This window comes from Heteronotia binoei, chromosome 4 (genome assembly GCF_032191835.1).
Source record: "Heteronotia binoei isolate CCM8104 ecotype False Entrance Well chromosome 4, APGP_CSIRO_Hbin_v1, whole genome shotgun sequence".
Lineage (NCBI taxonomy): Eukaryota > Metazoa > Chordata > Lepidosauria > Squamata > Gekkonidae > Heteronotia > Heteronotia binoei.
Genome location: NC_083226.1, coordinates 129,384,877 through 129,403,083, shown reverse-complemented (window position 1 = coordinate 129,403,083; position 18,207 = coordinate 129,384,877). Strand labels below are relative to the sequence as shown.

The window sequence follows — 18,207 nt, the reverse complement described above, 5'->3', positions numbered from 1 at the left end:
CCATTATTAACTATAATGGGATTGATTTATGCAGATTGATCCATTACCCAAATGAGCCTTATACCCCAATCATTATCATTTACTAGTAAATGTAAATCTCAGATATCTGTCTCTCATTTCACACAAAAAGCTACAAAACTGATATCTGAAAATAGTGTAGCACATTCATTCATCAGACGATTGGATTTTATGCAAATAATTGGCACTGTATAAAAATAAATATAAATATTTCATGACTTTCTCCAGCTTATGCAACATTTAAGTTGTCGTTCCTTGCTTACCCTAAAACTATAGAGAACATTGCTGTCCTTACATAGTCAAGCTAAACAGGTCAAAGCTACAAACCTTGTTAGAACCGCCATTCCCACACAGAGCAAGGCCTTCCTGCATTAAGGAGGACAGTGAAGACTCTGTTCTGTTCGGTTGGGATGTAACAACAGTCTCGCAGACACCACTAGCAAGAGGCTGGTATGCAAAGGAGAGTGGAAGAAATCTTCATAAATGTACATATTTGCCTAATGAGACTTCTACTGAACAACATACGGAGTTCCTCTGCTGTGAAATGTTTTGGGCTATGATCAAGGTATCATTGCTACGATCAAGAATTCCTTTAGAATTCTTCTGAAGAGTTCCTGAAGAGAAAGGAAGACCAAAACAACTGACTAACAAGATAATTTATCAGCATAAAATAAATGATAGGTCAAGTTCAGGGGAAAGATCTGCTTACTTATGGCAACAAATCAAACCAACAAATCTAATATGCTGTGAAACTCAAATGAAAGATTCATATAATGTGCAGATTTACTTTCATTTTGTACTATAACGTGCTAAGATGTGGCTTCCTTTCCCCCCCCCCTTCCTTTTCTTACTTGCCAGACTGGAGCATCAATATAATTTATGATATTTCCCCTGCTTATTGGCTTCTGAAGAAGGCACTGATATGGTTGTCTCTTAATTAAGATTAATTGGAGATGAATTTGTCACTACTTCCATCTTCCCAATACACATCAGTCTTGATTTTATTGGTAACGCAAAACAAAAAGGACAAATGCCTTCTATTTATAATTTGCAAGTTAGGAGCAGAATCTGTCTACATCCACTTTATTGAAGCTCTGCCATGAACCATTCTAGGATAAAGCAACATGAGCAATGAGGGGGAAAAAAGAATAACTTAAATCAGCCAGGGTTTTGTAATACCACTGCTTCATTGTGCTGGTTAGATTCATAATAGAATGGCAGTGTGAATAAATTCATGAGCCCTTGCACATAAATTCGGAACCTATCTCCAAGAAAAGTAGCTTACATGGTTCTTTTGCCCTTCTTTTTGCTGTACAGGGAGAATGCAAAAGAATAATTTGAATTGTCTTCTGTTAAATTTTTAAAGAAAACCCTTTACATTGCCAATATTACCTAAAACTCAGGTAGTCCTGCAAGAGACAACTTTATCGAGGAAAATGCTTTATGAGTAGCTCTGGGGTTCATCTGCCTGCCCTCACCTAAATCTGTATCTCCTCATGTGACTTTTAGTTCATGCTGCTTCTAATGCAATTACTTTGAATCATCTGACCGCTTTCATGCTCCCATATCTAAAGCACCTCATCTTTCCCTGCACATCTGTTCCATGAGTTCTACAGTTTGGTTACATCAGGAAAGCTAGGTTATTCTTAAGGATATTTGAACTTTCCTTAATAAAATGAGACATAATAATAAATGGGCCACTGTTGCTGAAAAGGGCAGCTTCATGTCTGTTTCCATGCCTCCATAAAGACTAACATAACTTATCCATGCTACTCAAAATGTAGCAATATGCTACCTCCTCTTCTCTGTCTTTCAGTTTCATATCAATGGCTAGCAGAAGTATATACATGGGTGGGTGTAAGAGAGAAATGAGATGTAGATCTTAGCAGAGGTGGATAAAATTAGACTTGCAGCTTCAGTTTTCTGGCTTCTGTCACCATATATTTCTTTAAAAAGAAGATGATGATGATGATGATATTGGATTTATATCCCACCCTTTACTCCGAATCTCAGAGTGGCGCACAACCTCCTTTACCTTCCTCCCCCACAACAGACACCCTGTGAGGTGGGTGGGGCTGAGAGGACTCTCACAGCAGCTGCCCTTTCAAGGACAACCTCTGCCAGAGCTATGGCTGACCCAAGGCCATTCCAGCAGGTGCACGTGGAGGAGTGGGGAATCAAACTCAGTTCTCCCAGATAAGAGTCCACACACTTAACCACTACACCAAACTGGCTCTCACCTTTGAGTTTTTCTCAAAGAAAAACTGCAATATTGTAAATATAGGTTGGATCCAGCCAACATTTTTTTGCTCAATTCAGTCTGATTAATTTTCTTACTACAAATCCTGTCCCACATGGCTTTTGTCTACTACAAATCCTGTCCCACATGCAGGTCTCATGATCTCCAGCACAACCTTTTAGGAGGCCAAAGGAGACCCCCTCCTTCCTTCCTCACCACTGGAAAGTTGGTTGAATCCAATACTATCCTCTAACACCAGGATCATACAACCATGTTAAAGAACACCACTACAGATTCATGTGAACATTTATATTACCTTTTGGGCAGGGGGTGGAGTAAAAGGTACAGATTTGGCAGCAAAAGCCCTCTGAGAGCAAACTTCTTTTGTTCAGCTACTTTGAGTAAATATAAATAGCTGAGAAGAGTAACACTAATAACAATAAGAGTTGACTTGCTCCCAGAGTGGAGACCACACAGGAGAGGAAGGAGAGAAGGATACATCAAAGTGGAAGAAATCAGACCACAATATTACTGATTACAGATTCTTCAGGTCTTGGCATTTTATGGGCAGAGAGCAACAGGTGTTCTAACTAGTTATAAGGCAAGACATGGCAGAAGTCAATATTTGTGCTTGTCGTCAGCCTCCTAGGAATGTGGTCATCATGTCATGTCCATAGGGAGAACTTTGCATAAATACAAAAGAGCTGAGAAGAGCAGCTTCAATAGTGCTGAGATCTTGATTTGGTACAGCACAACACTAAAGGGCTAAATTTTGAAATAAATCTGGCACCTTTATCTCAATGATCCTTGAATTTACACAGGACAAAGGTTAGGCTTAAAACACTGCCCTATAAAGTATAAATGAAATTCACATTATATGGCTGTACGGTGGATTTTGTGCAGTTGTTTCAATTCTGAAGGCTTTTTGTTTTGTTTTTTTGAAAGGGGGTGAAATGTGCATAATGAATACCTTTCAAACTCACTTAATGAAATGGAGAAAACTGCACAATAAAATGTTGTATTAGATAAGGTCAAACATTTACAATGAACACAAATTGTATAAATATACATAAAATGAAATAATGGGATTAAATCAAGCACAAAAGTGGTACTGCAGGAGGAAGAGTTTCCTACCATGGTGTTTGCAGTCTTAGGCTGCAAATTTGAATGCTCATTTTCCCACCAAAGCAACCTGTTGTTGCCTCATTTCAGACTTCAGCTGAGGACTAAGACAGGGTAAACAGAGAAGAGGTTTGAGCAGGCTTTCAGAGATATTGCAGTGTATATTAATGGCCTTCAAATATGTGTGAATGTAGCACTGATTTTCCCGAGTGGATGTCTAGTTGGTCAATCCAGTAATTCCCTACACCTTAGAATATGTGTAATGTAGTGTATACCAGAATTTTTAAAATCTGTTTTTAGGTGCCTGTTAGAATTTGGTCCAAGACTATGAAGAGGGCCGATATCTCCCTAGCTAATGATAAGCTCAGCCACCTGTCACATTTGCCCTTGATTCCTCTGTGAGTTTGGCAACAGAAATTTACTTCATTCTTCCATGTGTAAAGGGAGGAAGGACGATTGCAAACCAAACCTAACTCCTGCTTCAGTTTCCTTTGTCAAAGGGCATTTCTACCCTCTCTTTCCTCTGGAATGAAAGGCTATTTGGTATAACAGTGCTTTTGGCATGTATCCCATGGAATGCTCCTATGCTACTCTCCATACATAAGTGGATACAACCCAGTGCTGCCAACCCAAGCCATAAGGATTCCCTATAATAGAAAGTACTGAATTCTTTTACAGTTCAGTTTTCAGCAGAATTACACCCCACTGAGCCCATTAACCTCAATAGACTTACAATGGCATAACTCTGCTTAGGCCAGCACTGCACTGCACTGCACACACATTCTCTCTCTCTCTCTGGAACCAACATATTTCCATCCATCATTACATATTTTCCTTGAGCAGCTTCTGACAATTAAAATAACAGTGGGTTAGACCAATGTCAGTCCATTCAACTATCTAAATCAGGGGTGTCAAATGTGTGGCTCACAGGCTGGATCAGGCCTCCAGAGGGCTCCTATCAATAAATAAATAATAATAATAATAACAATAATAATAATAATAATAATAATAATAATAATAATAATAATAATAATAATAATAATAAACTTTTATTTGTATCCCGCCCTCCCCACCGAAGCAGGCTCAGGGCGGCTAACAAGACATGGTATCCCATGATTTACATAAAACAATTTTAAAATACAGTTGATACATACATTTAAAAACGGTTACATAAAAGTTAAAACTACAATAAATTAAGGTGCTATGTTCAGTGGATATATTTCGATGGCTAGGTATCGTTTTCAGGGCTCCTTATATGCTTGCATAAAGAGGGTGGTTTTGCAAGCCCTGCAGAACTGACTAAAGTCCGCAGGGCTCGCACTTCCTCCGGTAATTGATTCCACCAGTGGGGGGCCATTACGGAGAAGGCCTGCTCTCTTGTTACTTTCAGTTTGGCCTCCTTTGGTCCAGGGATCCTTAAAAGGCCTTGGGAGCTAGATCTTAGTGCTCTCTGGGGAACATGTGGGGAGAGGCGGTCCCTAAGGTAGACAGGGCCTCGGCCATATAGGGCTTTAAAGGTAATAACCAGCACCTTGTAGCGAACTCGGAATATAATTGGAAGCCAGTGCAGCTCCTTCAGCCCGGGCCGCACGTGTTTCCACCAAGGCAGTCCCAGTAGCAGCCTGGCCGCTGCATTCTGCACTAGCTGCAACTTCCGAGTTCGGCACAAGAGCAGCCCCATGTAGAGGGCATTACAGTAGTCTAGTCTTGAGGTGACCGTTGCATGGATCACTGTTGCTAGGTCGCTACGTTCTAGGAAGGGGGCCAACTGTCTCGCCCTCCTAAGATGGAAGAAGGCGGATTTCGCAGTGGCAGCTATCTGTGCCTCCATTGTCAGGGAGGACTCCAGTAGCCCATTGTCATCAGTTGCAATTTGCAGCTTCACCATAATGTAAAAATATTAGTCCTCTAGAGGTTCATATGCAACTTGGAAGCAAGGTTATTGGCAAAGTCACTGCACTAGACCAAAGTAAAACCTTCCAAACCTCCAAATTGAGGATAACTTGATGTGTTCAGATTGTATCACCCATTTCTCTCTATCAGTCCTGTGAGCAACCCATTGTCATCTGCTTCCTTCCCCATCTTTCTTGCTTCCTTTTGCATCACAGCTTGCATTGCCGGGCTTTCTCAATCACATAGGAGCTACAGAGCAAAGCCTGTATTTTTTTCTCCACTGGCCAAGGCTCTTCCCTTGGAAAAGGAGGGAGGAAGAGCTTGCTTTGCCGGGCTTTCTAAATCTCACAGCAGAGCTACTGAGCCAAGCCTCTCTTCCTTCTATTGACTGAGGCTCCTCCCCCCTCCTCATCTCCTGGGGAAGGAGAGAAAGAGCCTGAGTTTCTTTTGTCCAGTTCCCTCAATTGCACAGGAGGAATACAAAGAAAGTAGATTCAAGACCAATGAAGTTTTATTCAAGGAATGAACTTTCCCCCTCGCTACACACACACACATACACACAGAGCGAGCGAGAGAGAGAGTTTTGTTGATTTGTGAGTGCAACTGGGTTTGCTTCCCCCTTTTCATTGTATTTATGCCTCATGAGCCAAACTTTCTCAGTAGGAAAGCAATATTAACTATTTAGATGAGAAACAACAAGCCAGTGAGGTGGATTGGTCTGAGAGTGTGTGTCCAGACCAAGTTCATCCAGCACATTTCCACTTTAACCTAGGCTTCCCAGATGTAGGCTGATACTGACATACATTGCTGTCTCTCTATTCTTGAACTGCCTTGAAGGAGTTGTAATTATTTCTCTGGGGAATCCTGTAGTTTTGTAGACAAACACATAGCCCTCAGTCTGTGTCATGGTGCTTTCACATGTTGTTGACCAGCACATGAAGCAACTTATGTACAAAAGTTTGCAATGCCAGCCATTTCATGTTTTCCACTGAATCTTAGGCTCAAAGCATTGACCATGAGATTGCTGTAATTAATGTCAATAAATCAAAAGTAGGTTTGCAACTTACAGATACACACCTTAACAACACCTAAACAGCATACTCAAGATTGCTACAGCATAGACATTGTCTCCAGATTTGGATGCAACAATTCAAAGCAAGATGTGTCAGTTATCAGAGACTGTCAAATAAACAAAATATTGCAGGAGTGCAAATTTTTAAGCATATTTATTTTGGTTTTTTAAAACCTTTAATTGTGTTTGTCTGTGACCTTTATAAAGTTTATATCTTTGCTACTTGGCATTACATTTTATGACACACATGGTCTGCCCCAACAAGTCTCATTTGTGTCAGATCCAGCCCTCATATCAAATGAGTTTGACTCCTCTGATCTAAATCTTTCTTTGCCATTTTAGTGATCATATTTGCCTCTGGAAAAAAATAGAAATGAAAAAGAGTGGTTTTCCTATCTGATTTTTCTTTCCTTTTCCATTTGTTGTGCTACATTTCTTACCCTTCTCAGTTTATTCCTCACTTATTCATAACAGTGAATGAATATAGTTAATTTGGAGGCCATGAGTGAATATAATTCAATCTCTAAAGTTTGGTTATGAGATAAATAAAGCTGACATTTTAATGATTACTTGCGAAAGAAAAGAAGAAAGCATTGACATTTATAGATATATTTAAATGCAGCCAAATGAGAATGGTGTGTTCTGCAGAAGCAAAGAGGTCTGGGCAAGTAGATCAGTATATATTTTGCAGTGAGCTTCTTGGAAGCATCATTTAAAAGGGAAAGAAGCAAGGTTGCTAGTTAAATATAATACACTCAGGTTCAGCGTGACTCTAATATTGTCATCAGCTGCAATTTGCAGCTTCACCATAATGTAAAAATATTAGTCCTCTAGAGGTTCATATGCAACTTGGAAGCAAGGTTATTGGCAAAGTCACTGCACTAGACCAAAGTAAAACCTTCCAAACCTCCAAATTGAGGATAACTTGATGTGTTCAGATTGTATCACCCATTTCTCTCTATTAATTAGTTATAAAGGGGTATTTTGTCACTTAATTTTGTTTATGAGGTAGACCAAGCAGTGCTGCTGGAGAATTTTATTTCAGTCAAACTTGTGCAAGAATTCTGTGCAAATTCAACTGCAACAAATGCCATCTGCATAAGCAGCAGTATCCATTAAGCTGGGATCAAAAATTGCTTCACGATGGCAGATACTTTTTGAAGACTAAAATAAGACTTTTAAAAGAAAAGCAACAAAGAAAAAATACAAAGTAGGATGGAGGCTTGTATCTGGGGTGGGGGTGGGGGGGTCAGAGGAAGTTGCAAGATTATAACCAATTCAAGCAGAGACCCAAGAGACTCAAAAGAGAGGAGAATCCTTTGCTGTTTCTCCCCTCATCCATCAGTCAGACACTTGCCTGCCATCCTGACAACTGGCTGACATGGTGGAGAAGGGGGCAGCAGGAGCTAGCCTCCCTTTTCCTTCCCCATGTCTACCAGCCTGCTGCACTGCTGCTCCAGAAGCCAAGGCAGTGGCTCCCACTCCTCCTCCTCTGCCCAACGTCCAGAGCCAGCTCCTCTGCCCACTCCTCTTCTTTGCTTGCCTCTAGTGCCACCAGGGTTTAATTTTTCCTTGTCTTGTCATATATCCATAAGTTATTTGGTCAGTTTTCTTTCTTGAACTAGTGTTGCAGTTGGCATCAACTGGGGAGCTCAATGATGAGATTGATGGTCTTATTCTGTTATTTCCCCCCTCTGGACATTTACAAACATTGAAACAAATATGAGTCTTGATTCTCAAGATCAATATATTTAATAAATTGTATATAATAAACTAAACTATACTGTTTTATCTGTTAATTGCTATTTATAATGTTAATGATTTATGTTTAATTCCTGATGTACACCATCCTGAGCCCTTCGGGAAGGATGGTTTGTTGTTGTTATTATTTCAGAAAAATCTGAAAGTAAAACAAATGGAGGGGATAAAATCCCACAAAACAAAGGAGCATTGTCTACACAAGTGCAAACAACATGTCTCCATCACCTGGTGTCCTCCACCCTCTCCTGGCACTACCCCCAAAGTCCCCAGATATTTCCCAAGTCAGCCCTGGCAACCCTACCACTCCCCAATTATTAAACTTTTTTGGGGAAAATATGAAACTTTAGAAACAGAAACTCTTTTCAAACATCAGCCATATTACAATACAGTTTCTTTTGTGCTATTATATATTCACACTATCTCCTCCTTATATTATGTTGTCTTTAAAGAGAAACAGAACCCAAGGAGGCATTCAAAATGCACCCTCCCCCACGCACAAACACTGCTGTTTATTTCATGGATTTCTGGAGATGCCTCTTATAATGTAACATTTTGGTAGACTTTTCTGCACTGCTCTTCTAATAATCTCATTGTAGGTGGTTTACTGGGATCAATGCAATATCTTTTCAAAGGTTCTACATTTTATAACCCAAATGCTATATTAAAAGCACTAAAAATAAACTAAGCTTTTATTTTGCTCTATTGAAATAGAATGCCTAAATTCTATTATTGCTATAAACATTTCCATAAAACAAATGATGAATGAAAGCTTGGCAAAGTTAAAAGCAATTTCTGAAAGGGCAATGTGGCAGCATGCACGCTAATAACACTATTAATATGAATAATGAATTCTGCCTGATATCATATGCAAAGGAAAGTAGGTGAGGAGACAACTTGTAGTATCTATGTCAAGTGCATCACTCAGGTAATAATGCCCTTGGATACTGCAGAGCCAGTTTTATCACTGATCAGAGCAATTAATGGGAATTAATACTACACTGAGGAAGGAAAAGCTAAATGTTTTTCAAGCATGACTGAAGGGACAAAGACAAAGTCAGTGGGTAGGTTAGGCTCTATGCCAAGGGGCAGGGAGTTAATAACAAAAGAGCCATTTTGATTAGTACTTTATTTTCCATGCTTTGGACTTTTGCTGATTAAATCCTCTGGTTTGGTCATGTGAACCTGATGTTTAAACTTTTGCAACTCTCCTGGCAGATAAAGTTATACGCATTATAAACATGAAAGAGAGAGAAAGATATTATAGGATTCATCACTGTAGAATGGACTTACTGGTTCTCTAAACATTAAAAAGCATAGTGTGAAGGAGGCAGAACAGTCTGCCCTCTTTGCCCAAGGGGGGGGGGGGGTGACGGCTTGCATGGACACAGTTTTCCTAAATATTATAATTTTGAAATAACTTCTTTTGCTATAATTGAAGATTACTATTTAGGATTTTTAACCAAACCTATAGTTGGAAGAATACAATGTATACTGAGATTTAAATAATGGAGAATGAAACCATGTGGTAATGGAGGGCTGTTCATCATAGAGGTCCAGAATATCCTGCATCATGAGTTGAGATGAGTCTGCATATATGTGCGCTGCCTTGTGGCGTAAAAAACATGCACTGCAAGTTCCAATCTGTATCTGTATTTCAGGAAGGGCAAAAGGAAATATTTCTTTATACACACAGTGATTAAAATGTGGAAATGTTGCCAGAGGAATAGATAGTTTTAAAAAATGGAATTACACTGATTCATGGAGGATAGGTCTATCAGCAGGTGTCTGAGGGAAACCTCCATGTTTAGATGCAGTTAACCACTGAATCCCAGTGCCAGAAGGCAAAATCAGCAGGGCCGGTGCCAGGCTTTTTGGCACTCTAGGCAAGCCCCCTACCTCCCCCTCTACTAGTACCCCCCTGCCAGCCCACAGCCCCTGCTGGGCCATGCCCTTCCTCCCCCCACTCACAGGCAAAGTCAGGCTGGAGCCCTGCTGCTGCCACTCCCTTCTCATGTGATGGCTTCTGGTGCCTCCTCCCCCAGCTGCTGCTGCATTGCTGGCAAGGGAGCCGAATGGACTGGGTGGGTGGAGCAGCTGGCCATCCTCTTGGCATGCTCCAGTGGGGCTGGGCAGCACTGTGCTGGCCCTGCCCCCACCCGTTTGTCATGTGGGGGCACCCAATTCAGTGTCCCCCAAGGGCCACTGCCCTAGGTGATGGCCTAAGGGACACCAGTCCTGAACATCAGGGGAAGGTCTTGGCCTTTATGGCCTGTTGTTGGGCCATCCAGAGGAAGTTAACCACTGTGTGAGATTAGATGGACCACTGGCTTGATCCAGCAGGGTTGTTCTTATGTCAGCGTATTGTATCTGCTATACAATATCTGCACATACACGAGGGCCATTCTGTCCTTAGAATTACATAAACTACTTTTGTTGCCCTAGTAAAAGCCAGAACTCAGCCAAAGATAACTCATTGGTTTGAATTAACATTTTGAGTGCTGTTGGAAAGCTGTGCTAATAACCTCTTGTTTCAGTTATTGTTTCAAACTTGTTTGACATTGTTTTTTCTTCTTATTATTCATGACACTCTTGCTTCTCAAGCTCCTTCATTTTTTTCATGTTAAATGATTCAGGTTCAAAACCAGTAATATTTTCAAGCTAAATAATTTGAGCTCAAAAACAGCCCTGCTAAGGATGCCAGCCTCCAGGTGGGACATGAGGATTCCTGGAATTACAACTCATCTATAGACTACAGAGAAAAACTGGATGCTTTGGAGGGCGGACTCTATGGCATTGTGCTCTATCGATGTTCCTGTCTTCCCCAGGCTCTATCCCCAAATCTCCAGGAGTTTCCCAACCTGGATTTGGCAACCCAACCTTCCCATCCCCCTCTAGTGGCCAGTGGAGACCTGGCAACCCTACCTGACACTGAACCGACTTCATTTACTTTTCATTAGTCCTAGAACTAATAGTTTCTTTTGTGTCCTAGAACTTTTTTACATTCCTGGCTTAATGATCTTTCTTAGGCTCTACTCTTTTTCTGCAGATTAGTTAATTTAAAAGGGTTAATCTCTTGGCTTGCTGCCTATCACTCTTGCCACCCATTTTTATGATTTTAAACGGGCATGATTTTGCAGTGGCAAAGAAGGCTGGAGTCAGAGTAGGAGGCAAGGATGTGACTCTGTGCTGGTTAGGATCCAAGCCATACTACAACAGGGCCAGCCCTAGGGTGCATGGCACCCCAGGCAGACTCACTGTCTGCCACTCCACACCCATGAGGGTCCTAGGCATGCACGCACAAGCACACACCCCAGGCCAGGCTGCCCCTCTCTCCTTTCTGTGGTGCCATGCTCTGCCCCCCCGCCCCATCCCCCCTGGTGCGCTCAGAGGAGTGCCGCTAGAATTGGCCCTACCCAGTTTCATGCGGCCCAGGCATCTCAGCATTCTCTCTTAAGAGAGCACTGGAGGACGTTTCACTCCCTCTCCTTTCTGAAACCGGAAGTGAAGGGGGAGCAAAGTACACATGAGCTCAAGAGTCCAGCACATGCACATACTTGATGTTTGCACATTTTCCTCCTATATACATAATTAGACTCCATAAAATCTTTATGATACTTTTATAGAAAGTATGGTAATAAGAAATTAGAGAGAAGCAACAAATACAGCAGAATGACAAATTTAAATGATAGAAGAACTATTACTTTGCCAAGTTTTATAGAATCACAGAACCACAGAGTTCGAAGGGACCTCCAAGCTCAAGGTCCATCAGTGGCTATTAGCCACAGCGTATTGTTGGAATAGTCTGGGGGCAGTGATGTTCTGTATTCTTGGTGCTTGGGGGGGGGGGGCAAAGTGGAAGGGCTTCTAGCCCCAGTTGTGAACCTTCTTATGGCACTTGGGTTTGTTTGTTTTTTTTTTTCTTTTTTGGCCACTGTGTGACACAGAGTTTTGGACTGGATGGGCCATTGGCCTGATCCAATATGGCTTCTCTTATGTTCTTATCTAGTCCAACCCCCTGCACAATGCAGAAAATTCACAAATACCTCCCACTAAATTCACAGGATTCACATTGCTATCAGACAGCCATCTAGCCTCTGTTTAAAAACCTCCAAGGAAGGAAAGCCCACCACCTCTTGAGGAAGCTTGTTCCTTTGAGGAACCACTTTGATTGTCAGGAAGTTCTTCCTAATGTTGAGCTGGAAATTTTTTTGATTTAATTTCAACCCATTGGTTCTGGTCATACCTTCTGGGGCCACAGAAAACAATTCCACATCATCCTCTATATGACAGCCCTTCAAGTACTTGAAGATGGTGATCATATCACCTCTCAGCTGCCTCTTCTCCAGGCTAAACATCCCCAGCTCCTTCAACTTTTCCTCATAGGACTTGATCTCCAGACCCCTAACATTCAAGACTTTATGGCACATTTCTGCTTCCTGAAGTTATTGTACTCAAAGTTCTGAGATACAAGTACAACATGACTAGTACCATATGAATACAAGATGACATATTGCTTCCTGCTTGAGGTACTTCCTCATGCTTTATGCAGCAAAGAATTAGTTCACACTTTACATGTCAGACGTATGCTATAATACGCACCAGAGTTTACTCTGGACATGTTTAATTTCTGTAGACCTCACCAGCATTTTATGAGTGTGCATACACACACACACTCATATATTCTAAGAACTTCGTAAATTCACCTCACTACACTTTATGTATAACTTGCTTTAGAGCAACTTCAACTGGCACTAGAAGGATTTCTGTAGCTTGCCAATGAAGAAAAAAACTAGGTATAATTCTTCCAGGGTTAACAGAAAATCAGCTAGCAGCCACCTGGATGCAGAATGAATCAATTTGTATACTCAATCAAGTAAAACAGGGGAAAGGTTTTGGAATACAACAGAAATTGTTAGAGAAAATAATAAGGGCTGTCATCTCATTTCTTTAACACTTCCCTAATTCCCTGCCCATCTGCACACATCCACTGATCTATTATTACCAGCAGAGGAAACATACCACCAAATAAACCTGCATTGCCTCTGAAGGAATCCTGTTTTTTTAGGATACACAAACTGGGCAAGAGATATGTCATATGTCAGAATTACTTTTTTAAATGATGCAGAATGTGAGTCTGGCAAAGGGGTCTTGTGGATCTTCTACCATGAGGAGTAAATGGCATCCTGAGATCCCCAAAATGGCTGCATTTAGCAAAAATCCATCTATATTCTGTCAAGAAGTCTCCAATAGTCTCTCATGGAATAAAGACTCTTAAAGATCCAGTTTTGTTAAGGTTCAGCTGGAGTCATTAAGAGCAAAGGACAAAATCAAAAGACAGCAATGGGGTGGTTTGGCTGTGTTTCATTGGTGGTCTCCTACCTTAGCTGGAGGACCCAGATTCGCGGCTCGCCACGCTCCTGGCCTGCCTCCACCCTCCCCTTCTCTGATTTTACCTCAGAGGCGGAGCGGGCGATGCTGCAGCGCTGCTGCCACCTCTTCTCCGCTTCATCTTAGCTGCTCCTCCGAGATGGGCTCAGCTATGGTGAAGCGGAGAAGAGGCAGCAGCCGCGCAGCGGCGTCGCCCACTCCGAGATGGGGCAGCTCGCCACGCTTCTTGGCGCTGTTTCCCCCCTCCCCCCGCTTCCGTTTTTTTGAGGAGCGGGGGAAGAGGCTGGAAATCCTGGGGTTCCCCGCCAGGGCGGGAGGGTTGGGAAGCCTACTTTGGATAGGTGAAAGCTGTTTTGTCAGGGGCAGGGGGCAGAGAGTAGATTTACAATGCAGGAAATTTACAAATATGTTCTCCACACACACCCAGAGTGACTCCTGCTCCATGCCCAGAAGATAGCAAAAAAAAAATCAAACAAACCAAAAAAACCTCCAGGATCCCTGACAAAACTGGCCTGGAGAAAAATTGCTTCCTGACCCCAAAGTGGTGATCAGCATTTCCCTGGGTGTGTGAGAAAGGGCCACGAGAACTAAGCACTGAATCAATCCTGCCTGCTACTTTGGCCTTGCTTCCATACCTCCCCTGTGACTTGTGCTGCTCCAATCAAAACAGTCAAGGGCCTTATAAAGGTGACTTGTTCAGACAGCTTAAACACAACTTGAGGATTTCCACACAGGCTTGCTGATTCTAGCTCACTCTCACTCCAAACACTACTTAATTCCCTTTGGGGGCTTGCAGCTGAACAGGCAACATTTCTCTTGCAGCAGGCCTTCATTTTTCTTCCCAGTGAGTTGGCTAATGCATTGCCTAGATCTAGGCATGTTTAATTATTCAGATAATAAATAGAAAAGGAAGTGTTGCAAGTGTGTTTCCCCTCCCATCTCCATGTGAAAGTTCAGAGGCAAGATAGTAATCACACTGCTGAATTGCTTAGCAACTGCAGGTTAAAAAAAAGCTAATGTCATAATTTATATGTGAAAAGATTGCAGGGGGCTAGCAGCACACTTCTGGTGCACTTAAGACTACATGCTGAGAATTCCATTCCCCACTGACAGTCAATTCAAAACACAGCAATATACAACCATTCTAATATGTAAATTGAGCAGTGTCTGGTCAAATAGTCATCTGTTTTGGTGATTTGTTGCTTTTACATATTAGCCTACCCAGCAACTTCTGTAAATCATCCTACCACTGAAAACAAGTAATGTGAACAGCTTCTTAATAAATTCATAGTGCTGAATCAATCTTGCTAGAGCTACACATGTTAAAGGAAAGAAGATCTGCAATTGTTTCAAGTAACCTAATGTGGTTTCTGCACACCCATCAATTCACCAAGCACATCTGGAGACAGAAGTAATAATGCTTTTCAGAATTAATTAATCAAGTACCAATATTCATTCTGTTTGACAAATAATCAATTACAATTCTATACCTCTTTAAAATTTCCACCAGAATAAAATGCTCTAATAAATCTAATTTTATAAATTCGCCGTGGAAATATTTAATTATAACCAGGCACTTTGCTTTCGATGCTATGGCACAGACATGTATATCTTGTATCTCTTTAATGGCATGTTCATAATCAAGCTAAACATAAGTGTCTGGATTTTAATTGATTTATTCTTATCACTATCTAAGTTTAAGTTAAGAAGACAGTGTACAACTATAGGATTTGTATCAGCACCTTATGATTTAAATTCTCAGAGCTGAATTGGAAACATGGACCGATTCCTTGGTAGGAGTTGCTCTGCCCCCAGGCTTCTGCCTTCCCCAGATCAAGTGTGGTTCCCTCCGATTTCTCTGGCAGATTCCTGCTCCTGGTTTTTTTTTTTTTTTTTTTTTTTTTGAGATCCAGAAGCTGCAAGGCAAATTGGAGGGAGCGGCAAATCAAAATGCACCTATACAGCAGCTGGTGGGGAATTGATTGCTTGAACTGGGAAAAGCAGAAGCCTGCATGCAGAGCAACTGCTAGTGAGAAATCAGTTATGGTAATTCTTTAATTGCAAACGCACCATGTTCTGATTGCATCCATTTGGAAAATGTGAAGATTATGAAGATAGGCTTTTATCTGAAGAGCATAAACAGATTTGGTAACCAAATCTCTCCAAACAACCTATCAACACAGTATGATTCTCAAGACTTCATTGGGTATTAGACAACTCATTAAAAACTCTTTCTTTAGCCTGAGAAATCCACTGCCTGTATCAAATTCTTGCAATAGCATAATAGACGAGATGGATGTCCACTGAAAACACCATTCTTCATTATTCAGCTTTGCAGGTTTGTACTCAGCCAGCAAGGACATTTTAAAATTTTCAAGGAAACAAGTGCTTTATGATGGATGAGGTCAAGCAAACAAGAACATGACAAAAGTTTTAGAAGCTGATAAACTCATAAAAATGGAATGGCCATGGGGAGGGGGGGTGACCCAAGAATATCCCAGACATATAATGCAATAACATATGCAAAATCTATGTGATAATGAACTCAAAATAGCATAGCACTTTTGTTTCAAGGAAACAAGGTTTAGGATGTGGAGGTAACACACATAGAAGATAGAAAGCAGCCTGGTAACAATGAGTGAGAAGAAAGCCAAGCAAGAGCCAGGTTGGCTTCTCCATCCTTCTTCCCAGCACCCCATGAATAGCATTCATGATATGCATGGTAATGATGGCAGTCATATTCTGCTTGCACAAAGCCAAGCTCCTCTGCTTCATCTCTCAAAGCACCAAGGTCCTTGATTCATTGTATTCAGGGGTGGCCAATGGTAGCTCTCCAGATGTTTTTTGCCTACAACTCCCATCAGCCTCAGTCATTGCCCATGCTGGCTGCAGTTGATGGGAGTTGTAGGCAAAAAAACATCTGGAGAGCTACCGTTAGCCACCCCTGGATATGTAAAATGCTTCACAAAATTCTTGCTTCAGTAGACACTCCTTTTTGCCCCAATAGAAGGAATACAGGAACTCTGAATATAACACTATGCCTTATTGCATATCATCCCTCCCTCTACTTGTGCAAACAGAAAGTTTCCTCTGCTAGCAGAACATGAAAGTGGGGGTGATTCTGCCTCTTCACTGCTCCCTCCTCCCGTGCAGTATAGCATCAGATTTTTTCAGGTCAGGGAAAGAGGGAGTAGTGGGAGAGATCCACATCTGCAAGTGCTATAGTCCTTGAAGTTCATAGGATTCAACATAATCTGTAAATTCTGTTGGGCTTAAGGTTCATGAATGTTGCTCTCATTTTTATTTATTATATTTCTAATTCACCTTTCTCCCAGACAAGAAAGTTGTGTAAGTACTAACACTTCTACATACAGAGTTAGAGCAATGAACAGACTACATTTATTACCTTATGTCACTCGCACCATCATTCTGACATGTAACTGTTTTATTGGTTTCCCAAGCTAATGATATCAAGACCAAATGCTCCTTCAATTTGTTAATTTAATTATTTTGCCATTGGATTCTAACTTTGTACCACTTTGCATTCTTAACCACGGTCCACCAGCTATATGTAGCTCTGCTCACTGTACCCCATTCCATTGTCTGATGAAGTATGTATGCATATGGAAACTTACATTCTGAATAAAACATTGCTGGTCTTAAAGGTGCTAGTAAACTCCTACTTTGTACTATATTTAGAAACTCTTCACAGTTTCAAAATATACTAAGAAAAAGTGCTTCCCATCAAATGGAAACAAAGAAACAAACAAAAACACTGTGCTTCACTTGTTGGTCAGATAGTGCTGATCAGAACTGAAATTTCTCATAATATAATAGTATATTAGGTGTACAGAATATTTCTTCATATTAAGAAAGTATTTGTAATCTTAAATTATCCACAAGAAAAAAAAAAAAAAGCAAAGTGCCAGTTTAGCAGAAGATGATTAGGAAAGATCCTGCCAGTTTGCCCTCTGGGCTGTTTGTTTCTCCTCTGCTTTCAGGTGCTTAACCTGGGTGAGGCTAGAGATGAAAACCAATGGGTGTGAGCCAAAGGGTGCTTTCACATGGTGACTGTTTGCAAGTAGATTTTGCTATCTTTATATAGTAAAAACCCAGTTGCAAAGCACATTATTGAATGTCTGTGAATGCACCCCAAGAGAAACAGCCAAATGTTTCTTGTGCTGTGGTTTACAGTGTGAGGCTTGTGTTAGGCAGCTTGATGAACCAGGACCATCGCAGCACATGTTTGTACATTCTTTGTTTATTTAACTTGAATTGTTTAAATTGGTAGTTGTAATTATATTTTGGCCTTGTCTGTACATCTCTTTGGGAGAAGAGTAACAAAGAAATGCCTAGTTTGTTTGTTTGTTTGTTTTTTAAAAAACCCCTATGATAGACTTTAGAACAGTTTTAAAGTCTAAAAAGTGTTTTAAAAAGTGCTCAACAAAGTAGGGCTCACTAATAATTGCAAATGATCACCTGTAGCCACTGTGACTGGTCACTATGTCCTGATGTCCAGGCGTTCACTTTGCCTTGTTTGTCTAGTCGAGCTTTTCTAGGTTCCCATGTAAACATATCCATGTTGAGTGTTCTGAAGATGCTAGAAGCAGTGATTTGATAATCTTGTATATGTCCTGATTTCATCCCCAGTGGTTCAGAGCAACCTAAGGGAATTTAAAAAGATATTTGAAAAAAATCATTTCTCTATTTTCTC

General features: G+C 41.0%; 1 protein-coding gene across 1 annotated transcript in view; it reads right to left on the bottom strand.

Annotated features, from left to right (window-relative positions):
- EDIL3 (EGF like repeats and discoidin domains 3) overlaps positions 1-18,207 on the bottom strand; it is a 439,981-nt gene that overhangs the window by 63,945 nt on the left and 357,829 nt on the right. Inside the window, exon 9 of the mRNA XM_060235733.1 lies at positions 17,973-18,157. Within this exon, the coding sequence (XP_060091716.1) occupies positions 17,973-18,157 (185 nt within the window). The remainder of the gene's footprint in view (positions 1-17,972; positions 18,158-18,207) is intronic.